This window comes from Cibotium barometz, chromosome 34 (genome assembly GCF_041138505.1).
Source record: "Cibotium barometz isolate CiBa-2024 chromosome 34, ASM4113850v1, whole genome shotgun sequence".
NCBI lineage: Eukaryota > Viridiplantae > Streptophyta > Polypodiopsida > Cyatheales > Cibotiaceae > Cibotium > Cibotium barometz.
Genome location: NC_141079.1, coordinates 38,806,858 through 38,830,896, shown reverse-complemented (window position 1 = coordinate 38,830,896; position 24,039 = coordinate 38,806,858). Strand labels below are relative to the sequence as shown.

The following is a 24,039-nucleotide window of genomic DNA, read 5'->3' as shown; positions in this document are numbered from 1 at the left end:
TATTGCACCATCAATGTAGTAGTACTCTTATTGCACCATCAATGAGAAACTCTCCCATAGAAAATCCAATGTTTTTATGCTTTAATGAAAAATGTAAGCATAGATAAGAGATAAATATGCAAAGTAATGGTTTGTGGGTACCTTATTATTTCATCAACATATATATATATCTGCTAACAATATTATGAACGAAGCTCATGCTCACGCCTTGGTTCCAAAGCTGACAGTTGTAGATCTTCTCCGATGGTCCGATGGACGATGGACGGGGGATGAGTATGTAACCAGCTTGAATTGCACCGGGATACTATATTATGACATCGATTTTTTGAACAGTGTGGATGTTTGTACGTAGCTGGTATCTTCAGTCGAAGGAGCGGAGGGGGGCGGGCGCAGCGGGAGGAGGAGGAGGGGGATGAACAGGCGGCTGAAACTCGGCGTCGGAAAGTTCGAAGAGGGCAGCGATCATCTGCTGCACGCGTTCTGGAGGGTACTCGATTTGCCCACATTTAGGCAAGAAGGGGGCAAACTGACGGAAGAAGGCGGAGAGTGTAGGCACTAACGTCTGGATGACGGCGGAGCCGAGCTGGTGCCGCAGCACCGGGTCAGGGACGCTCCAGTCCTGATGACGGCGATGGAGCGCCAGGAACGCCGTCTCGAAGTCAAGGAGGCGTTGCCGGAGAAGCCCGCGGCTAACGCCGCCGCCGCCCATGCTGAGCGCCAGGCCGTCCTGGCTGAGGGTGCCCAGAAGCGCCCCCCATGCCTCGCGCCGGTAACGGACGGCGCACTTCTCCGCTCGATGCTTATGCTGCTTCAGCCAGGGTGTGCCCAGCAGCGCCGCTAGCTCGCTGTTCTTGGCCCGCGTGTAGATGTACCAGTGGTTGTTCATAAGGAAGAGCTGCCCCAAGGCCGGGTCGGCCTCTTGCAAACCCCTGGCTTTGGCCTCAACGTTCCTCTCTAGCGCTTGCATAAGGTGCAGAATCGCCACTGTTAGTTGTGAGCTTTGATCTCCGTCGGCGGCGCCGCGCCACGCCCGCTCGGCATGCAACACCCTCCCTATTACAGGCTTGTAGCTCGCGCTCAGCAAGCACTTGACATAATTCACTACATAGCTGGCCAGCTTGAGCACTCCGCCATTTGACGGCGGCGCTGCATTCCAATCCCCTTCTACCTGGGACCCAAACGCCCTGAACACCTTGCAGGCCCCCTTCACCACCTCCTTTTGGAGGTCCGCCACTTGCCGCCTCGCCTGCTTGCAGGCGTCGCCACCCAGAACCTCCTCTTCTACCGCCGACCTCAGGCTCTCCAGGCACTCAAACATGTCCAGCAGCTTGAAGAGTTTTTGTGGCTCCTCGCGGCTGCGGGCTACCGCCTCGCCGAACTTCAGCCAGTGCTGCAGCGCCCCCTTCAAAGCTAAGCGTGCAAAGCAAACCTCCCATTGCTTATTATCAGAACCATTAAACACATCACTGATGAGCTTTCTTTCAGAGCAGAGTAAAGCCTTAATTACCACCTCCATTTGCTGCGCCCACGTTGCAATGTGATCCTCGAGAGCCTCCCAGTCCAGCTCGTCGACAGCCTCCGGCGTCGTGTGGCGGAGATAATGGGCGGCAGCGCCCAGCGTCTTCAAGCTCTTACGCACGGCGTCGCCTCTTATCTTCTCATAGATAGACAAACACTTCTTCAATCTACCTTGCGAGCTCAACTTTGTAGCGATGTCTTGCAATGCGTGCAGTGAGGCCTCCGGCATCAGTGTCACCGTTTCACATGGAGAGGTGCCCAACTGAATGGTAATCACATTTTGGGTTAGCATTTGGCTGAACTGGACCTCCAGATAGGCAGCCGCCCTTTCAAGCAGCGCCGCCCCGAAGCTCAGCTGGTCGTGGGTTGGCCGGAGGGCGGACAAAATCTCGTTGAGCTTGTAGAGGGTGAGCTTGTCCACAACCCTGTTTTCGCCAAGGGTCTCCACCACCCCATGCAGTAGCTGCACCACCCGGGAAGAGTTCCCACGCAGGAAGGCCAGCACGCTCTCCAAGCTCGAAACCTGCCCAAGGTACACCCCAATTTTCTCATGTTGGCCTCCACTCGGGCCTGCTTCTATTGCAGGGGCCAGCTCCCGCACTGTGTGAAAAGCCTCCAGGACAGCCAATGCAGGACCTGTTGTTTGATCGATGAAGTTGCATAGCTCTCTGGCGTCCGCTGTGTCGGAATGCAGCGGCGCCATAGCCAGCTCGAGAGCCGGCAGCCGCAGCGCCATGTCTGCTAATTTGGAACGAGAAGCCTCAATTTGCCTCTGGATGAGGCTAGTTTTGTGCATGGAGGTGCGAAGCCGGTGCGATTTGTGAAGGAGGCTAGGTATATCAGGTGGAAGAAGGGTAGCGTTAGGAAGCGCTGCTGCGGGAGGAGGAGGAGGAGGAGCTGCAAGGGGAGGGGGCCATGTAGGATATGAGGATGATGATTCTTCCTCATTATACTCAATGCAATGATGATAATGATCAGATGTAGTCGAAGAAGTAGCTGCAGAATGAAAGCCACTTTTGTTGCTACTCTCACTGCTGCTCCATGAATTGGAGCTGAATGAATCACAGCTTGTATGGTCGAATTGCAAGGGCGAGATAGGGCTCTTGCTCCGCCTCCGCATGCTCATCTTCCTCATCAGTAGCAGCTGCAGCTTGCTGCGCGGCGCCTTCTGATCATCATCCTCCTCCTGCTGCCCCAGTGCTACAAAATCAAATGGTGTAGACATAGTAGAAAATCAAAAAAGCCAACTACATCATTTGTAGAGACCAACTAGCATCTCTACTCTACTGCCAAAAGCTTTCTGTGACTGAGCACATGTCTTCTGCATTGCCAAACTGTCTCTTGGCACGGGTTCTAGCTTCTATGGCAGAGTAGCAGCAGAATATGGGCGGTGCAACCAGAGCTAGCGAAGCTGTCCGCCTTTGCTCACTAAGGCACAAAATTCGTGGTGTGTAGTGGTTGGTGGTGGTGGGGTGGCAGGCGGCGGCCGGCCGGCCCGTGACCACCACTGTCCCAATTTGCAAGGCCAATGTCTCGGTGGAAACGCGTGGCCGCGTAGAGGAGGCATGAATTTTGAGGAACATTCAAAATGCCGCCCGACCGTTTCTTGCGTCGCTTCCTCCGACTCGACCGTTGTCGCCGGCGTAGTTATATTTTTTTTCAAGCGATGTGGGTTAATTTTTATAGATGATAAGCTAGCACAAGCTTGAAATCATGGCTATGCCATATCACTCATATCGATATGATCATTATGTGTCGTTATCTAAGCAACCTTAGACATAATATTCCCAGACGTTTTCTAAAGCACAAGTAAATTCTTAGACCTTTTCTAAAGCACTAGTAAATTCTTTAAACCTCAACTTAATGTCACTGGAGCTAGCACAAGCTTAAAATCATGGCTATGCCATATCACTCATATCGATATGATCATTATGTGTGGTTATCTAAGCAACCTTAGACATAATATTCCCAGACGTTTTCTAAAGCACAAGTAAATTCTTAGACCTTTTCTAAAGCACTAGTAAATTCTTTAAACCTCAACTTAGTGTCAGTGGAGAGTCGCGTTCCACCACACAAAACCTATAAAGTCAATACTCACACTAGCCTATAGAGTAATTTTTTATCTTTCAGGGGGATTTTAAGCTCAACACCTTATATGGTGATCATGGAGGTTATTAATGTGGTAGCAAAATGAGATGATGGATTGAGCTGAAGCATTTGGATAGGCTCGTGGATGATAGGATGCTAAGATTGATTTTCAAATGTTATCTAGCAAAGAAAAAGAAGCATGAGAGAAGTTCTTACTTTTTTCTTGGGATTTTTATACAGATATGAAAAACACGATGTACTCAAGAGCTCTTCGGCAACTCAAGTTTGTATGTTATGCTACCAATCTTCTTAAGGATTTTAAATGAACTGTAATATTTAGGAGAAAGCTTTTGACACTTTCCCGTCTTGAGAGTCTCCAACTTCGCAAAGGACTTTCAACAAGAAAACAAAGTCACCCTCTTCAAAGTTCTCTTCTCTATGGCTCTTGTCACAGCATACATTTTTACACTACCTTGTGCACTATGTCGTACGAAATGCTATCTCTTGCTGCTTTTAGTATATCTTGCATGTCCTCAAGGAAATCCTTGTTGACAGATTGAATTTTCTCTTTCTCTAGCCCTACAGTTATAAAAGATTGCAGGTAGAAAACCATACATCAACATGAATGGGCTAAATCTAGTTGTCGAACATTTTGAACTATTATAAGCAAATTCCAAAAGTGGCAAGTGCTCCTCCCAATTTGATTTCTTTTTATTGATATGTGCTCGAAGTATGTCTCTAGCACTTGGTTGACTCTTTCTATCTGACCACTAGACTCGGATAGTCAGTTGTGCTCATACTCATAGTAGTATCCAACGTTTTGAAGTCTTTCCTCTCCAAAAGTGGCTATCTAACTTCCTATCTGTATTAGAAACTATATCTATGGGCAGGCCATATAGCTTGTAGAGATGTTTGATAAACAATTTAGCTAGCTCAAGAGTTGTTACCTCCTTTGTGGTAGGAATAAACTTGGCCATTTTAGTCACCCCATCTACCACCACCCAAACCAAATCATATCCTCGACTCATTTTAGGTAATCTAGTGATTAAATCCATGGAAATACTCCCACATTTCCCTTATCCAATGGACGGAGCAAGCCTCTTACTTTGAGATGCTCATGCTTATTGACCTAGCACTTTGTACATTTCAGCACAAAGTCTTGGACGTCCTTGAACAAACTAGGCCAATAGAATTTTCCTTTAACTAGTGCATAGGTCTTTTCTACCCCCAGGATGATAGCACTTGGACTATCATGACTTTCAATAAGAATTTGGCACCGAAAGTCACCAATAGATGGTACATAAACTCTAGCTTTGTAAAGCAAGTTACCATCATCAATAGAGAAGTTCCTAAATCTTTCCTGTGGATGAACTTTATCACCCCCATTTGAAACAATGCTAAACGGTTGTGAAGGGTCCACCCCCAAGCTCTCCGTCTCTCGATACACAACCCAAGAGACTCGTCTAGTCTCTTTGGACTAGAACTCCCTCTTCTTCTTGTAGAGTCCTTGGCTAATTTCTCCAGATTAGCACTCCTAATGGTTGCTGCTAGCAAGTGCGCGTGCGTATAGCAGACCAAACCTCTAAATAAGATGGATTATGCTTACACAAACCACGTAGTCATACTTGTTCTTGAATGTGGTGAAGCTCAGCTCATTCACCATTGGCATGTAACTTAGTGCATCTACTACCACATTAAATTTACCTCTTTGGTAACGAAGTTGAAGGTCAAACACTCTTATAGGACCTCCACCTAGCTTTCCTACCTTTCAATTCATTTTGACTTGAAAGTTATTTTAAGTTTTCATGGTCCGTACGAACCTCAAAAGTAGCACCATATAAATAATGTAACCATTTTTTAAGAGCATGAACCACTGTAAGTAACTCTCGCTTAGAGTAGTTATGCTAGGCACAGTCAAGCTTCTTGCGTTCAAATGCAATTGATCATCTCCCTTGCATTAAAGCTGCCCCAATGGCTTCCCCACATTAATGTTTGTTTCTACCACAAACAATTCATTAGGGCCACTTGTTATGGCTCGCCCAAACCCTCGTTGAAACACATCCAACAAGAAAATTACCTGGCGAGCCGCAAGTGTCGCTTGGGGATCTTTTCATTGGCCGAGCTCGTAACCCTTAAGGTCTCCAAGCTTGGTGAGACCAAAAGGCATGACTTTGTAAGCAAACGTCCCACACATTGTATTGAAGGCTGTCTTATGCTGGTCTTTTGGTGCTATAGACACCTGATTGTAGCGTGAAAATCCGTCCAAGAAGCTATAAGCTTCTTCACCAAGCTATTCCCTCCAAAACGTGTTCCATATAGGACAATGAATAATGGTCCTTCCTAGTAGCTGCGTTGACCTTTTTAAGATCGACACATACCCTAAGTTTCCCATTCTTCTTTAGCACTATTTACGATTGGTGACAACCAATTCGTATGTTCTATCTCATAGATGAAATCCGCAGCAATGAGTTTATTGATTTCCTCCTTTATAATTGCCATATATTTAGGATTCATTTGGTATGGTTTTTGTTTGGTTGGTCTTGATCCTTCCATGATTGGGATTGTATGTTGCACCACCTCAAGTGGTACACCCTTCATCTCTTTGTAGTTCTAGGCGAAACAATCCTTAAACTCCTTAAGGAGAGTAACAAGCTCATTTTCTTCAACTAAAGTCAAGTCCTTAGCAACATAAATAGGTTTGGCTTCCTCCCCTAGTCCCACAATATCAACTTCCTTGACTTCATCTAGGCCATCGTATAATGTTGACAACCCACCTTCCTTAACTCTTTTTGCCGTCACAGCAGGTCGGACCACTCTTCGTTCGTCAATTGTGTAGGTTTTGAAATGGTCTAGTACTGAAAGTAGGTCTGGTTTATCCTCGTTCTCACTTTTTATTTTAGCCATAACTTTCTTGGGCTCTCGCTCAGCTTCTGCCAAAGCCCCAGCTTTCGTAAGCTTAGGTGTCCGATTCTTGAAGGATGACTTCCTCCCTATGTTTTCCTTCAAGGGATGTCTTACTCAATTCCTCACCCCAATCCTTAGAAAACTTGTGTACCTTAGTGTCTTCGAGGTATCTCAACCACTAGGTATCCATGGGTTTTCTTCATAGTAGGGCATTTCGTCGAGCAATATATTGTTTCTGCTTTCGCCATCTTCTAAGGCGGTGGGTGCTGGTACGACCCTGTGATCCAGTCCCTTCTATGCTAGAGATATCCTCTTCTGATTCCTCATCAATGGTTTGCCAGTTAACCATATAGACAGAGGTGCTGGGAACAGTTCCAGATTCCACATATTGGGTTCCTCGGGGTTGCATCACATCTATGGTAGCTAGCACATGCATCCAGTTTTCATTGAAATCCGGAGGAGGAAGTGATGCATACATTTCCGTTTCCTCTTTCTCTTGGGAATTTTCCACCATAAGCAGGCATATTTGTACGTATGTTATTCGTTCAGTTTGTGACTGAATCATTACCAAACAGTTTCCCTTGGGGTGTGCTCTCCACGTTCTCAAATCTATCTTTAAAATTTACAAATCCCTATGTACATACACATGGTCTAATGCCCAATCGTGAACCAATTTGGATTCCCTCATGAAGGGTCTCCCCAATATTATGTCATATGAGTATGGTTGGCACAGAAAGTCCATTACTACAAATGTATGATGGTAGCGAAACGTAAAGAGTTTGAGTCTCACATTCTCTAAAAGCCCAATATGGGCCTTGAAGATGTTCCGTCTGCCATTTTAACGATAAGATCTGCTCTTTTTTGATCGGGTTTTTCCCAGTTTTCCCATCATTTTGTGATAATAATAGCCCCCGCCTCACCATCCAAGATAGCCAATGCCTGGTATCCGTTTATGATGAATTGGGATCCTAGAATTAGTGTCATCGCTTTCCTAATAACGCCCCAATTGATTAACCGATATCTTGACGACTATGGTTGTTCTTTCCATTGTGTGTTTTAAGGTCCTTTCTGTTAGAGGTGACAAAACATCCTCTGTAGTGTCGGCCTTAGTCCACCTTCTACCCATTCCTTTATGTCTGCCCATAATGTTGGTGAAATGCGTAGCAATTGTCCCAATGGCATTTGGTATAGAAGTGGACAGTACGGCCGTGAGGTTGCCTATGTCTCTGGGTTCTCTGGCAATTGAGGGTTCCTTCCATGTGTGCGCCTCATATCCATCCCTATGGAATGAATGATGGACTCATCCTGTACATCTTCCTCAAACATTCTTGACATCTTGTTTCCTTGAGATCCCTCTTCCGTCTCTTCTGGAATTAGAGTAGGTACGTCCAATTCCCTTTCCATTGTTGGTTCGTTCCTTGGATACATTGTATCCCTGACCTGGTTAGCCCTTGACTTTGTGAAGTCGTGGACACTCTTCTACTAGGGTCCTAGCTTCTTTGAGCTTCCTTATCTCCTCTTCGGGATTTGGGTATTCACCGACTCCTTTAGTGGTTGATGGTATTTCCCCTTGCATCTCTAGGTCAAGCTCTTTTTGTTTGACCGCGTGATCCCTTTCTTCTCTTGATTGGGTGGATCCGGTGTCGATCGTATCTTCTTCAGATCCATATTGGATTGTGACCTTGGTGTCACCCTTATCCACTTTTTTCACCCTCCTTCTCCTGCCAGTTCTGGAAGTGGTTGCATCTGCTAGGTTCTTCCCTTTGTTCCCCAACTAGGCCTGGGCTTGGGTCAGGACATTGAGTGGCGTGATATTTCCAGGCTGCACACTAATGGTCCGGATGGTGGCCTGGTTCGAAGTGGAAGTCAAACCACTTGCGCGATATGGACGATCTTTGATCAAATGATCAATCCCACATTTAGTACAAGTAAGTAGTAGCATGCCATTGGGTGGAGCAGTCAATTATTGAGGTTGGTGCGTATGAACCACATTCTTATTTGGACATTCAGCGATTCGATGCGGTCCACCGTAACCAAAACATTGTAGCGGTCCTCATGTTTGAGTTTATGTCCTTACCCTTCCACTGTACCGTGGTTTGAAACACAGGAGTAATGGCGTGTTATTCTATTGGACATAGAATTCTGGTGCAATCTCCACAACTTCCTCATAGTACTCACCACTGAGTTCTACTTCACGCACCATATCCATATCTTCTACTGGCTCTTCAATTGATACTTGGTTGATTTTAGCCTGTGGTGGTTGTGGTGGCAGAACAGGTGGCGGCAAAGGTGAAGTGTCCTATACCCAAAACATCTCCCTAGGTAAATAGGAAGAATTTAACTGTCCTGCAGCTGCATTGATTTGCATAGGTGGTGCTGGTAAGGCCAATGGAGCTCTAGGTGCCGCAATTGTGCTACTGTTTGGAACCTAGGATATCTACACATGGAGGTGTCATGATTCCCTAATTTTACACAGTGTGCACAATAGAGTAGTGGCCTTGCTCTTAACTGTGGGCATTTAGTGGTAGTGTAATTCAATCTACACAAAGCACCACACCAATTCTCTACAGGGGTAAAGATGGGTATGCCCATGCCCATATGTTTCTATTCCATCCTTTACCTTCAATTTTTTCAGTATTGCATTACTGAGTGTCATCCACAGTCATGTTCCTGACTTGTTTGCTCCGAGTTCCAATCTCTTGGTGACTCGAAACCCGCAAAGTCGTTGCTACCAAAGATATTTTGACATCTTCTGGTTGTGGCAATTCCAACATATTGTCTTCATATTCAATTGCCAGTTTACAACATGCATCCATAGTAGCCAGTCGGGCTAATACCAGATAATCATGCATCTTGTGGTCTCTAACTCCTCTCCGGAAGCAAGGCAATATAACTAATCATTAGTTATCCTTTCCCGTAGTTTGCACCTTGAATTTAAGTGCTTTAGCCAAGACACACAGTCTCGCTCGACTCCATTTCCTTTTGTTTGATGTTGTGCAGCTGTGCCACAGGACTCCATCTGTCGCCACTTCTGGCAAAGCTAGGCACAAACACATTCTTGAGCCGTGTGAAATTAACCTTATCTTTGGGTTTGAGGGTTCGGAACCATTGATGCGCTTTTCCTTCTAGGGTCAGTGATGAGAAAGCATGAATCATTGTTACATCACTAACTGGCCCGCAGGTTTCGCATGTGGACTCAAAGATCTCTACATGTTGAATAGGATCTCTACATGTTGAATAGGATCCCCATCCAAAGATAATTTTTGAACGAGCTTTGAAATGATGTGTGGCTTCATTTGGGAGGGTCGGGATTCTAGAGCAGTGCCTGGTTCCCTGACCATTCCTCGGCCCATTTATGCAACCATATTCAACAAAACTGTCCTTGTGGCCGCATTAACATCTATGGTTAGATCCACCCCTTGGTCTTTGAGGAGCTACTCCCCCCCTACCTAGACCTCGTCCTCTTCCTATGTTGGCTCTTCTAGGCATTTCCGGTCTATGGGACGGTCCGGCCACTTCATTCTGGAATGGCTCATCATTAATCGCCTCTGTACGCCTTTGAAGAATTAAGAGTTCCATGTCCTTTAATAATGTGGGATGATTGATCATCTGCTTGATGTCCTTTTTGGTGTACAGGCGGTCTTCCACTTCACCCGCTTCTCTTGGTAGATTATCCCCTTCATCTAGGGTTACAAACCCTTCCTCCGCTCTGGGCTCTTCATTAATGGGTTCTAAGTTTGGAATTTCTCCCTCACTCCTTCCCATGACTATTTCTGGCACTTTACCCCATGATTGAAGTAAGTTTACACTTCCCATCTCCTTTTGTTCTGCTCTAGCCTTTCGAGTATTAAGCTCTTGTTTCCTTAAGCTCGATTCTTGTAGCTGCCATTCTACCTCATTCCTTTTCAGATCTAATTCTACTTCCTCTGAGGTTGGGAAGAATACTTGACCAGTCTTGGGCTGTGCTTTCCATGTCTCTTCTCATTCGGGGGATGCCAATGTTTGACAACCTCGAATTTGAAGGTTGGATAGGTAATTCTTGCCTTGGACCACTCTAGCGCGCTGGTTGACGGACCCATGCCCACAGATTGTGCCTCTTCATAATTGCTGGTTTAGAGACCAAAAAATCCCTAGGCTATATCAATGATACCACTGGATCTAGTAAGGGGAGGGTGGTTTCTCCTCTTTTCCCCAAACCTAAAGTATCGTAACCCTTCTTTCATGGATTCTTCACTACTAGTTTTGACAGTGGTCAGATTCCTTAAGACACTCAATTGAGTGCTTACTGAGTGTCCTGAACCCACACTCTTTTGATAGGAAGATCCTGGGTGATTCGATGCAATATCGTCTCAAGAGTGAGGTCGTCTCCGCGCGATGAGCTTTCCAGACCTCAAGTGTATGTGAATATGATTTGATAAGCTATTTTGCTACCCCAATTAAATTCTGGTCAGATACTGTCGACTTATTTTTTTAGGCCGTGAGATTGTAGAGAATAGTTCACGGCATGAAATGTCAGAAAACTGTTCATGTCGTGAATAATTTTCTGCACTCACGTGTTTAAATTTTTACTTTGGACTCAAAAATCCACGTTACCTTGTTATGATTTTCACTGGTCTCAAGAACTTCCTTAACCTCAACCCGACAATACCAAGTTTGTGAGTTAGATTTGATTAAGGCATGAAATTGCATAAATAGTTCATGCCGTGAAGGAAAAAGGTTTGATGTCGTGAAATGAAAATGGTTCACGCCGTGAAATGAAAATCATTCATGTCGTGAAATGCAAGTGGTTCACACCGTGAAATGCTTTGAGAAATAGTTCACATCATGAAATGCTCTGCTAATTCACGATTCCTTATTTTGTCAGACCCGTGGTGTCAGAGGTGTCTGGATAAGGCTACCTATTTTTGGCAAGGTAATCCAATGAATTGCAGCGCTAATTGCGGCGTTGATGCCGGGAGCGTTTCATGCCATGAAGTTGCAGAAAACGTTTCACGTCACAAAACGGTCTCCTATAGTTTCACGTGGGAAATTCTCACCTCGACTTAGGTCAATTTGGGTGCAAAATCCTTATCCAAATGCTTCCAAGATGATTGTGCCATGCATAAGGGATGTAATACGAGTTAAATGCACAATCAATGGCTGCTTATTTTTACATTTTTTGTAAATTTTTGAAAAGAAAGAAAAATAGAACACCACCTTGCTCGTTCACATTAATGATTCTGGTGATGCAAACATCAAAATTGAATAGAAAAAATAGTGGAGCCCTCTTCCAAGACCACTCCACCACACAAATTCACAACAAAAACAACCAATTTTTTACTTCCACTCAAATCTTATCCATTCAGTTCCTACACAATGCACTACCAGAATACAAAGGCAACGATGAATCTTATGTAATCTTAGCTGAAACTTAAAGAGGATGGAAGAAACAAGGTGTTTCCCCGATAGCGGTGCCAAAAATGTTATGAGCTACCACACCTCCAAGAGGGAACTCAATGCACCTTAGGGAAGACCAATAGAATACAACTGTCGTAGGGCACTTACCAATGCTTCGAACTTGTGTCCCTTGATGTTAAAACCCTAAGATCTCTCTAGATAATTGTTATGCATAAATCAGGCATAAACTCATCCACCCGACCACCCCCGAGCCTAAGGGATGTACACATGAAATATAATGAAATACATCATACCTTTACCTTGATGTCCCATACCATCAAGAGGTATAACTCCAATCCAATAGCATGTAGCTATAGTGTGAAATGGTAGGTGAGTAGATATGATCCTCTACACAAGAGACCATAGCCTAAGCCTCCAAGCCTCCAAGCCTTTTCTTGAGTGTGCCCCATGCCCCTATTATATAAGAGGGCCCTCAAGTGACTCTTAACTCTCCATTTCCCATGTGTGACCCTTGGATGCCTGAGCCTAACCTTAACCCTTAAGGTTAGTCCTAACCCATGCTCCACTAGAGCTTGTTCCCATGCTCCCATGCTCACAAGCCTAATGTGGGTTAGCCTTCTAGTATATGCACACATAATGTGCATATAACACTTGAGGTCTCCAAGCTCACGTGAGAAGCTCCAATCCTCCAAGCTCCACCTCCACGACGCTGTCACCGTAGAGTCGCTCACACCACTACATAAGGCAGTCAATCTCTCTCACTCCTCGATACAAGCATGCAAGATACAAGAATAGAGAAGGCACATGTGCTAGAATGCTCTCTCTCAATGCTCTCTCTCAATCTCTCTCTCAATCTCTCTCTCAAGACACAAGCAAGAGCTCTCAATAACACAAAGGGGGATTGTGTCCATTCATTATTATGAGAAAATGCCTTATATACAATTGGCCCTTATTCACACTTGGGCACCCAAAACTTACTTAACTAAGGCCTTAGGTGGCCAATATCTCATAATGTACAACTTTTATAGTGCCTTTGCATGACACCTATTAATGTTCTCAAGTTGGGGAACATATTTGTTAATCCAAAATGGGATCAACATTTACATCTTCTTTTGCATTAGTAGTGGATCATTCTAACATCTTTGTGCCTTAAAATGTTGACATTGATTATATTTGAATATCACAAAATATTCACGCTGTGGAAAACTAATCTGGTATTTCACTCCAGATGGAGCCCTTTCAGATTCTTACTCAAGTCTGCAAATAACTTCAGTACCCACTAACAACATCTTTTAATACTAGCCTATTAATCACTTTAAAAAGTATATAGAGAAAGAAGACAAATTAAGGATTAACCTTATCGGCCATGGATAGTTACTTTTACAGGTTGACTCTCGAGAAGCATGAGGAATATGACAATAACTGAGTATGAGTCCTCATAAGATATAAAATCCACCATAACAAAAAAGAAAGGAAAGAATTAAATATCTAAAGTACAAACACATTTGGGGCCGTACCTCAAGAATGTTGCCAAAGGCAAGGTTGCCTTTTAGTACCTACCTTCCCATACCCCCCTCTGAGTGCCTCCTATTCCTTGAGATGCCAAAGGTAAAGATAAAGCAGGATTCAATAGGAGTAAATCAATATATATAGCATCTTCCTAGTATGATTAATATCAGCATGTGTGCAGATCATCAAGTCATATGAAAAAAGGACTAACATTCGCCAAGCCATGTGACTGCCACTTGCAACACAAACACACAGGGTGGAGCACAAGGATCTTCCATTTGACACAATTCTAAAAGAAAGGGAGTTTAATAATAATAATGGGTTCAAGTATACAAACATAAAGGAGAGGGGAAACAAATTGATAGGAAGGAAAGTTTCAATGATTATGCGAGTAAACCTAATCAATCGATATAATGATTATGCGAGTAAACCCAATCAATCGATATAATCAAATATATCTCCACAAGCTACAAAATATCCACATGAATCTTATTCAATGGTAGCTAGCTTACTATATTTATAAAGAGATCAATGCTAACCTGTCGTAACATCAAAATAAAGTGATGAATCCCTATCTTCTCACAAAGTTGGAAGAAGAGGTGTTCTTAGACCCATCACAGCTCTCAACCAAGAAGAAATTGTGGAAGATCTGGAATAAGTTGATGCCCTCATAGGTAACACAAAAGAAATCTTGGCCACAACATGGAGAAGAAGAAGAACAAAGACCCTCACACTAATAAGAGACCAATCAAGCCTTCTCCACGAGAAGGTATAGAGGAGGAAACATATAATGAAGATGAAGAAAGTGAGCAAGAGGATCTACCACCATCCCTGTCAAATCTTTCAACTATTGAAACAGGTGTGGACCCAATTATTAGCATTGAAGTCATCACAATAACTAAGGCACAAGCAACACCCCACTGTTTTCAGGTATCCCAGAAACCTCCAATAAAAGAGTATGTATTATATCCATTGAGTGCAGAGACTCTCCACGCAACAATGGTAAGTCACTAAGGAAAATATGCATGAACCAAAGATCCTCTAAGAGCTAAAGGTACCATCTTCACATAACAAGAGCAACTGATGTGCAATAGAAGACATAAGAAGTGGTGAAGGAGAATGACACCCTCATGAAGGAACACGTAATCGCCCTTGTTCCGACAAATACTGAAGCAACATGGCCTTCTAGGAAGCACAAAAGGGAGGATGATGCAAAAGAAGCTAAGGAGAATCTAAGAAAAATGCAAAGAAGGTCTCTTTTAAAAGATGTTAGCTTAAGAATGCTGGTACCATCTTTCCTCCTATATAGATCTCTCACTCATATCTACACACCATTAGAGAAAGATAATTTTGTGAGCTATACCTTCACCTTGTTTTTTTTTAATAATTAACATTCTCTTTCTTACAATACAATTTAGATATTAGGGAAGATCTAACAAGGGAGGAATACAAAAACCCCACTATAATCATGGCTATATTTCATAATGATATTTATCTTACTAATTAACAACCATGTAAACTTATGCCCTACATGTGTTGGCCCTAAACTTTAGATCTTTGTGTAGAGTGTTGAACATAGACATCATCTCATCCACACACATATGGACACATCTTGACCCAAGGTTGCCCAATACGAAGGTTAACATAGACATAAAACATCATCACCAACTAGAAAAGGTGTTCTTGTGGAGCATCCTCATGAGTTGCTTCCACCATCAAGTTGCTTTGTTACTTCTCCTTTGACCAACAATTCTTCTCAAGGTAGCCTACCTTGCCACATGCATCACATACAAGCTTGGGCTTGTTTGGAAGACAACATTGGGCCATAACATGCCCCATCCCTCCAGAATGGTGACATTTGACATTGGATTTGTTAAAGAAAGTAGTCTCCCTGCTATTTGTTGAGCTTCGTCACGTACCTTTTAATTTCTTAATTGGATTTGTTAAAGAAAGTAGTCTCCCTGCTATTTGTTGAGCTTCGTCACGTACCTTTTAATTTCTTATTAAACAAGGAGGATTCAAGATCTTCAAGAGTAAGATTTGGAAGATTAGTAAGAGTTGTTACCTCCAAAGAAACTCTTGAGGCATGCTTTAGATTAAGACCGCAATTGCATCTTTCTCATCCACCACCACGAGTGTCTTGATACTTGCCTGCAAGTTACATCATAATGCTCTTTATCTTACCTACGTGTTGCACATTGAGCCTTTGAACTCCATATCAAGTCCATAGAAGTGTATTTTTAGATTTATTTTTAAACTTTTTGCCCTAGCTCCAAATACATTCTGTAGCTCATCCCAGGCTTCTTGGCATGCTCTTTGTTTGCTGATGTGATGAATGGTATTATCCCCAAGGCTTAACCCAATGATGGCCATGGCTTTTCTATCTTTATTTATCCATGCTTTTCTCCTTAGCCTCACTCCCTTCATCAAGTTCATCTACATTTATTGTTGACAATCCTAATATGGAATTGATCATGGTGGATAAACATATATCAAGAATAAAGATTAAGGTGGGTTAAACCACACAAGAAACTCCATGACTAGAGAGAGAGAGAGAGAGAGAGAGAGAGAGAGAGAGAGAGAGATTGCATACTCAACAATAGCTCTATTGCAATATGTTGTAAACCATACAATGATATAGGCTTTTTAGCCTTATCGCACTTTACACATCATCATGCCATGTGGCACTCCCTTTTCCATATTCTTTTATGTGGCTCTCAACATTCACACACCATACAATATCATATGTGGCATTCTTATCTTTCCACAATATCTTGCACGTCTAGGGTGCTTTCCCACACACACATAAACTAAGATTACATATTTGAACACCCCCTCTTAAGCGAGGTGTTCTCACTCACCCATCACCCACACGACAATAGGTATTACGCCTTTCTACACTCCCCCTCAATGCTATCGGAGTGTTACATCACATTGTGCTAGGGCAGGAACATGCACACTATCCAGTTTTGAGTCTCAACTTGGGTAGGACTACACCCTCCACTTTGAGCAGCTATTTTTGCTCAGGCTGGGAACCTAGTTCCATTTTTAGCACCATACATCCCTTTTGAGACCTTCGCCTTGGGTAGGAGAACTCTCATGCATTGGGTGAATACAAATTCTCGTTTTGAGCTTTTAATTGCTTAGGTTCAGTTACTCTCATAATCATGGGTGAAACTAAAAATACAACACATTTTTCCGAAGCCTCGAGTGAGAAAACCAAACACGACTTTGTTTTGGAAGAAGCCGATGTGCTCGATTTTTCAGGGGGATTCAAACTTTGCTATGTGTGCGAACAAGGATAAATTTTTTACACTTGTTTTGTCCATAGCTGGGTAGCCGGTCCACATCACATTGTCTAAGAAGATGTACACAAACCAAGCTTTTATGTCATGCGAACAAACCTTAGATTTTTTTTAAATAAAAGCTTTTTTTTCTTGCTTTCTTTCTTTGCTGAAACGCCCGACACGCAGCCATGCATTGAATGCACTGCAGCTAATGGACCCACGCTCTTCAGTTTTGTCTATTGCTCGCCAGACTTTGCAACTGGCTGGGACCCGTGCACATGATCATCATCATCTTCTTGGCACTACTAAATCACTAATATCGAGTTTGCCATCGCCAAACTAGGCTCTTGCAGCTGCAAGCTTCTTGTGCATTCCTAAACTTATCAAGAGCTACATTCTTCTCTTCCAAATCCAGCTTTGTGTTGCGTTTTCCTTACCTGTGACGCTGCCATGGCTTCTTGCTTCTTTTATAGCTTCCATGGCATTGTCTCGTTTGATGTCGAGTTGCCCATCTTGAGCAGTGGGACTTTGCTGTTGTTCAGAAGCCTTTTGCTTGGCCATCTCCATTGTTTCTTCATCGAACACGAGCTGATTTATTCTAATGCTCCTCAAATTGCTTCCTTTACTGCTCTGCTAAAGCGATGGTGGCCTAGTGCTGCCTCTACTACTGTTTGGTTTTTTTGTTGTTGTTGATTGTTTACCAATGCTCGTTGGCTGCCACAGTCACCTTCTACATTGTTACTATCTTCCTTCTTGGCACTGTCACAATCAAGCTCGCTCCACTACGGGCATCTCTACTTCATCACATACTGTTGTAGAGACAGTTTGCCTTGTCTCTCTCACTTGAGTTTCTTGCTCACTCTCTAAACTATTCCCTACATGTTCTTATATCAATGCAAACCTGTGTTGGTTGCTTCTCAAGTAGAAGCTCTTGCTACTTTGCAGCACCTTCAATGTTGCAAATTTTGACCTTGATGAACTTTATTCTCCGTCTTGCAAGCTCTATTACTTCAATATCTCATCACTCCTTTGTGTATGCAGCTCCTCTTAGCTGCATATCTCTTTGCCTCTTCTATGCCCCAATCCTCCATTCTTAATGGTCTCACTACAGTAATTAGCAAAACTTTCTTGAGCTCCACATGTGCATGCTACTTCCTAGCATATGCAAATCTTCAAGGGTTCTTCTTTTGAGGTTTCATTACCATGAAACCAAGGTGCAAAACATGTGGAAACTGCCAAGGTTTCCATCCCCTTCTTTGCCCTCCTTCACTGAGCAAACTACGAGCCATGCCATTTTCTTGACAAGCTCCAACATGAACTGCAAATCAGCCCATAACCACCTGTCCACCACTTGAACAAGTATGTGCTCTCCTTCACATGCTCTTTATCTATTTGCAAAGAACCATGGGATCTTCTCATTCCATAAATCAGCAACCCTTCTTTACATTGAGTATTCTCTCATGCTCAAACTGAAAATTATTGAGGCAAATAATCACAAAATACCTTCTTTGGTAATCTTCTTAGTAGCTTCCTTGTTGACCCCGAAGACTCCTTAGTCTTCATACTTGTTAAAAATCCTTACTTCAACTTCTTTGATTATGAGCAGGCTCTCCATGTTGCAAAACTCCTATTTGCAACTCTCTTGGGCAACTTCTTTAATGTTGATGAAGACTTCATATTGCTAAAATCTTCATTTCAGCTTCGTATGGCAGCACCATAATCTCCAAATCTCTATGAGCAGCTTTCAAGACTCTAAATGCAATCCATAACGATGAGTGTAGAATTTTCTCATAATAGAAATGCTAAAATGGAAAATATGCTTAATCAAATGAGCACATAAACTAATACACATACATAAGCACCATGATCAAGGGGCCACCCTAGCTCTGATACCATGTTGACAATCCTAATATGGGGTTGATCATGGTGGATAAACATATATTAAGCATAAAGATTAAGGTGGGTTAAACCACACAAGAAACTCCATGACTAGAGAGAGAGAGAGAGAGAGAGAGAGAGAGAGAGAGAGAGATTGCACACTCAACTATAGCTTTATTGCAATATATTGTAAACCATAAAATGATATAAGCCTTCTAGCCTTATCCCACTTTACACATCATCATGCCATGTGGCACTCCCTTTTCCACATTCTTTTATGTGGCTCTCAACATTCACACATCATACAATATCATATGTGGCATTCTTATCTTTCCACAATATCTTGTACCTTGGGTGCTTTCCCACACACGCATAAACCAAGCTTACATATTTCAACATTTACTACCCCCAAAGCTCCTTTTGCATAAGTAGATACATGACTTTTGTTTGCCATGTATGGAATCCTTCACCACTTAAATTTATCCACTAGGATTTGGGTAGCCATGGCTCAATGAGGAGGGTCTTATTGAGATTTATAGTCGTATCTTAGCAGTGTCAACTGCCTTACAATGATTTGGACAAATTTAGCTCAGATTTGGATGCTAATCAAGATTAAGATTACTAACTCACTAATCCTAAGAAAAATATAGGTAACTTTGAGTAGTTAATCGAGATAGTTGTACTCACATAAATGTTTTGAGAACTTTGCTCGATTCCTCCAGTGTATGTGGTCACCATAAGATGCTCTACATTCTCCTAGAAGGGGAGAATATGGAGAACCACGTTTTTCAAATGCAGCCACTACATGAACTAATGGATAAGGTTACTTGTAATTACTGAATAGCTTAATTAATCTTGATAATACTACTAATGCTGAGACTAATCATGTAATGGTGAGGCTAGCTCTGATACCAAGTTGAGAAAATACATCATTTGAGGTGGCTATGGAGTGTGTGAGAGTGGCAAGAGTGAGCTATGGTGGATAAAAGATGAAAGAAGACATCATTAGAGCATGATATCAACATTAATAGAGTACAAGCCAAGGCTAATCAAAACATCACGTTTTTGCATTATAAGAATGAGCTTGATACATCCATATGTAGCTCTCATCCACATGTTCTATGCACACTTATGCCATCCATGTGTTTATAAATGCTGATATGCCTTGTGTGCACCCTTGCACCTGCCATGTGCCTACTTTTTAAACATTGACCACCTTTTACATTCATCCATTCACATCCCCAAATAACCTTAGCTTGCATCTATTCCAATTTCATAACATCCTAAGCCTCTTCTACCTTACTCCCACATACATGTGCCCCATACATGGCATGACGGGCACCATATTTCAACACTCCTCTTACCCCATCTTCACAAGTGAGCTCTAAATGTTCAATTGCTAAGGCTGAGCTAAGGGATGGTCTTTACACCAAATGGATGTAAAGAATGTATTTTACATGGTGATTTACAGACTTCGATGATGCATGGTACTTAGCCTATGAACACATGTACAACATCAAAATGTTAGCAAGGCTCAAAAACTGTGTGTGTGTGTGTGTGTGTGTGAGAGAGAGAGAGAGAGAGAGAGAGAGAGAGAGAGAGAGAGGGATACCTTATGTGTTTATAAGGAAGGGGATGGCTAAGGTGAAGGGAGCTAAGAAGCTGGTGATGTCGAGGACAACCATGAATTGTGACACAAAGAGGCGAGGGGCGAGTAGGCGACGGTAGCTGATGGAAACGTAGTTGTCGCATGGTGAGCTTGTGGGGGTGGCGTTGTTGCTGGTGACAAAGGAGGTAGGAGCCGTTGAGGAAGGAAGGGATGCGAATGGCGAGGGGCAAGGTGGTCATAACTATTACAACGATCAATGATTACAGTGAGATCAGTAACACTTGTTGGGAGGGATACTTTGAGAAGCATCGTGTACGTGAGCGTAAGCCTCAGGTGGCCACACTTGAGGGACTGGCGGGGGAAAGCGAGCTAGCACATGGAGCATGCTCCGGGTGCTGCCACTGGAATAGCGAAAATAAGTGGCCACGCCTAGAAAGCAAAGCTGACATGTGGAGCCTCCTCTCGGTGCTACCAATGGAATAGCGGTGGCATGTAGGGGGTGTGTGTTGTTCTATCTAATTCCAGCCAAACTTTTTTTTTTAAAAAGGAATAGCAAAAATAATGGAATGTGGATATCGTTAGTGATGCGACGCTCACTCAATGAGGACTATCACGTGCAGATAAAGTTTCAACTAATGAAGATGAAGATATACCAAGGCATATTCTGCTCAATCGATGTAAACTTGTCCATTAGGGTTGCGGATTGTACCACTTTCCTCTTGCCGCAAACCTCTCAGCCTGATCTAGCATTTTGAACGCTCGATCCACCAGCATCCCTTCCAGTTTTCGTCAGGTAACTGTGTCCCCACCTCTTCTCAAATGTGTGCTTTTTAGTCTGATCAGTGTTGTGGGATAATCTGCTCTGCGTACTATCTGTTCGCGGAATTGGAAGTAATCTGATTTTGTTCCCTTGCATTTTGTGTTTTTTGAAGATATCCGAGGCAGATCACTTAATTTTACTTGCGCCGCAGCTATGGTCATCTGGTCTACGTTAGGGCAGGGTTAGGGTTTTTTGGGTTTTGGTTCGGGGTTAGGGTCAGGGTTTGGTTTTGGTTCGGGTAAGGGGTATGGTCGTTTGGGTTAGGGGGTAGGTTTAGGGTTAGGGTTTTTTGGGTTCTGTATTGAACGGCTTTCAAGGTCAGGGCTAGGGTCGGGTTTGGGCCTGTGCTTTCTGAAACCATTTGCTCCTAAGGTTTCAACCACGACACAGCTCTGGGTTTTTTTCTTCTGCGTACCATGTGTACGCTCATATAACAAAGCATGCTGATATGTGCTCGCATTGTTGCAGGATGTCAAACCCTCGAGTTTTCTTTGACATCACCATTGGTGGCAATCCATCCGGTAGAATTGTGATGGAGCTTTTCGCTGACACTACTCCGAAGACTGCCGAGAATTTCCGTGCTCTGTGCACAGGTGAGAAAGGGGTTGGAAAGCAAGGTAAACCTCTTCACTTCAAGAACTCCACATTCCACAGGGTCATCCCCGACTTCATGTGCCAAGGTGGGGACTTCACCAGAGGCAACGGTACTGGTGGAGAGTCCATCTATGGCAACAAGTTTGCTGATGAGAATTTTCAGAGGAAGCACCATGGCCCTGGGGTTTTGTCCATGGCTAATTCTGGTCCCAATACCAATGGCTCCCAGTTCTTCCTCTGCACTGTTGCCACCCCCTGGTTGGATAATAAGCATGTTGTGTTTGGGCAAGTTGTTGAGGGTATGTCGGTTGTGGAAGCCATTGAGGCGGTGGGTTCTGAGTCTGGGAAGGTGTCCAAGCCTGTTGTCATTACCGACTGTGGTCAGCTTTGAGCGTAAGAACACCCCAGAAGCATACATGTGTTCGCATGTGCCTTAAAAATAAATAAACCAATCGAGCACTGAAGAGCTCTCTACTTTAGAATTAATATAACTACTTTTTCAATTACATGGATTGCAGAGATTATGGGAACTTAATGTTCCTGTTGACATGTCTGTCTTGAGTAGGTGTTGGTGAAGGTAGTCACATCGCATTTTGTGGTGCAAGATATATGTTATCTCTTTGTTTCTGACATGTCACCTTTGAGTAAGATAGATGTAGCCTGTATTGCTCCGTGGTAAGATTAATTCAATGAATCTGCTATGTTACATTATTCCGTTGGTTCTGGTATTCAATACCCTCGTCTTTGGGAAGGTTGTCCATTTTTGTGGTAGTGAAGAGATTCTTCTCACCCTCTCATTGGGGTGATGAATGGCGTCAGATTGGCACATGGCTTGATGGCCAACCAATGATTGTGAGGGGAGTGATCCAACTGAGTGCCTAGTCTAGAGCTACATATTGTCTTGTAGACCAGGATCTGGAGGTGCAGAAGTACCATGGCATTGCAATTCTGCCCATAGCGCATGCTAACATGCATGTGGAGGTCTGGTTCAAATGTGTTTATGCAGATAACCCATGTGTGAGATTGTATCATAATAGACGATGAAGGATTGTTAAGCCCAATCAAAGGTGCTTAGGTCCTCCTAGTGGCAGGACCATGCAGTTCTAAGAGCCTTTCCAAAGTCTATTACGTGTCTTTGCTGGTAAATTTTTGCTTGTGTACAGTGAAGCATAGTAGACTGAATATTTAGTCAATATTGGAAGTCCATATGTTGGTTTTTCTGATTTGTGGTCTGTTTCTATGCCATATTCCAAAACCATTTGAGCCAGTTGAACAATGAGGAAGTGTGTATGCAAATGGATGAACAGGATCTGTCTTTCTGTGTGTAGAGTAGCAAATGTGTTTGTCTGAACTTACGCATATTGTAACTTTTGGTTTGGAAATGGACTGACACACATGGGTAGAATATAGGATAAGGGCTCTCATATTTGCATGTAGTAAGGTACAAGGTCAAGAGCATTGGCCCTCCTCTCTTTTTACACTTCTTTTTGGTCAATGTTATGGTTAAAAAGGTTTGCTTAGCTTAAGCTATCTTTTGAATTCGCATTACGGGTCGTGTGTTTTTGAAATGCTTGGGTTCAATCTTTTCCGTCGTATAATGAGTACACTATTAGCATAATTTCAATCATTATTAAGGGATACGGTGTATCGAGTAAATGTCTGTGGCATTAGTGATAGTTTGAACTAATTGGCACCTTCTACCGTTTTGGCATTTAATAATGCAGTACATGCTCTATTTTTGAGAACATGATAAATGGCATAGCAATGAAAAGGAGGATTATTATTTCCTCAGTCTGGAATATTTGGAAGTCATGTGTGTTAGATGCTTTGGCTTTTTCCTCTCATTCTCAGCTGCGCGAATGTGCCTCCAGCACAGGCTTAGACTCTTAAACGTGTAAAAAAAGTTTTGCAGTGTTGCTGTATCTGAGGCAGCTTGCTTGTGAGATGCTACCATTTCTTCAGGTTGTGGATGATGTTTGCAGATAGACTTCGCTCCGGTGGGCTGATGGATCCGCTAATACTCCTGGCAATGTGCTCTAGGTGGCAGTGCTTTTGATGAGCTCCCACCTTTGGCTCACAATGAACTAGAAGGTCCATTTGGGGACCGAAAGGTAGGGATGACCAAAACCTACAAGTGTGATCTGAAGGGCAAGACCTGGACTATCAACCATGAAAAGTGGAGCTGCTCCTAAAGATGGTGGTGCTCTCAACTCTTTTGAGGGCACAATAGTGATTGCATGAAGTTGGATGCCCTGCAATAGCCAACCATGTGCTCTAGGAAGAGGTGTCCTGGCTAGGCCAAGTATTGAAAGACTGGAATGTGGAGCGCCTTCGGATTGTGGGTGAGAGGCAACTAGGTAGTTCCCCCAAACTTGCAAGTGCTGGGATGCGTCATCAACAACCTCAAGAGGGCAGGCTTCAATGTGTCATCTAAT

At 43.3% G+C, this 24,039-nt stretch overlaps 2 protein-coding genes across 3 annotated transcripts; one reads left to right on the top strand and one right to left on the bottom strand.

The window, feature by feature from the left end:
* Positions 1 to 292: 292 nt before the first annotated feature.
* LOC147619000 (exocyst complex component EXO70A1-like) lies at positions 293 to 3,030 on the bottom strand. Its single transcript, XM_086774516.1, has one exon. The coding sequence runs from the start codon at positions 2,741 to 2,743 to the stop codon at positions 362 to 364; it is 2,382 nt and encodes a 793-aa protein (XP_086630642.1). The 5' UTR covers positions 2,744 to 3,030; the 3' UTR covers positions 293 to 361.
* Positions 3,031 to 20,836: 17,806 nt separating this feature from the next.
* Positions 20,837 to 22,110, top strand: LOC147618999 (peptidyl-prolyl cis-trans isomerase-like). 2 transcript variants are annotated; one of them, XM_086774205.1, is made up of 2 exons: positions 20,837 to 20,983; positions 21,479 to 22,110. In XM_086774205.1, exon 2 carries the CDS (start codon positions 21,480 to 21,482, stop codon positions 21,993 to 21,995), a length of 516 nt encoding a protein of 171 aa, XP_086630331.1. In that variant the 5' UTR covers positions 20,837 to 20,983; position 21,479; the 3' UTR covers positions 21,996 to 22,110. The 2 variants fall into 2 exon arrangements, with proteins under 2 accessions (XP_086630331.1, XP_086630332.1); XM_086774206.1 differs by lacking the exon at positions 20,837 to 20,983 and adding an exon at positions 21,008 to 21,382.
* The last annotated feature ends 1,929 nt before the right edge of the window (positions 22,111 to 24,039 follow it).

What these genes read in the sequence shown, in the direction of transcription:
- LOC147619000 (XM_086774516.1), bottom strand. Translation starts at nt 2,743, where the DNA reads ATGTCTACACCATTTGATTTTGTAGCACTGGGGCAGCAGGAGGAGGAT.
- LOC147618999 (XM_086774205.1), top strand. Translation starts at nt 21,480, where the DNA reads ATGTCAAACCCTCGAGTTTTCTTTGACATCACCATTGGTGGCAATCCA.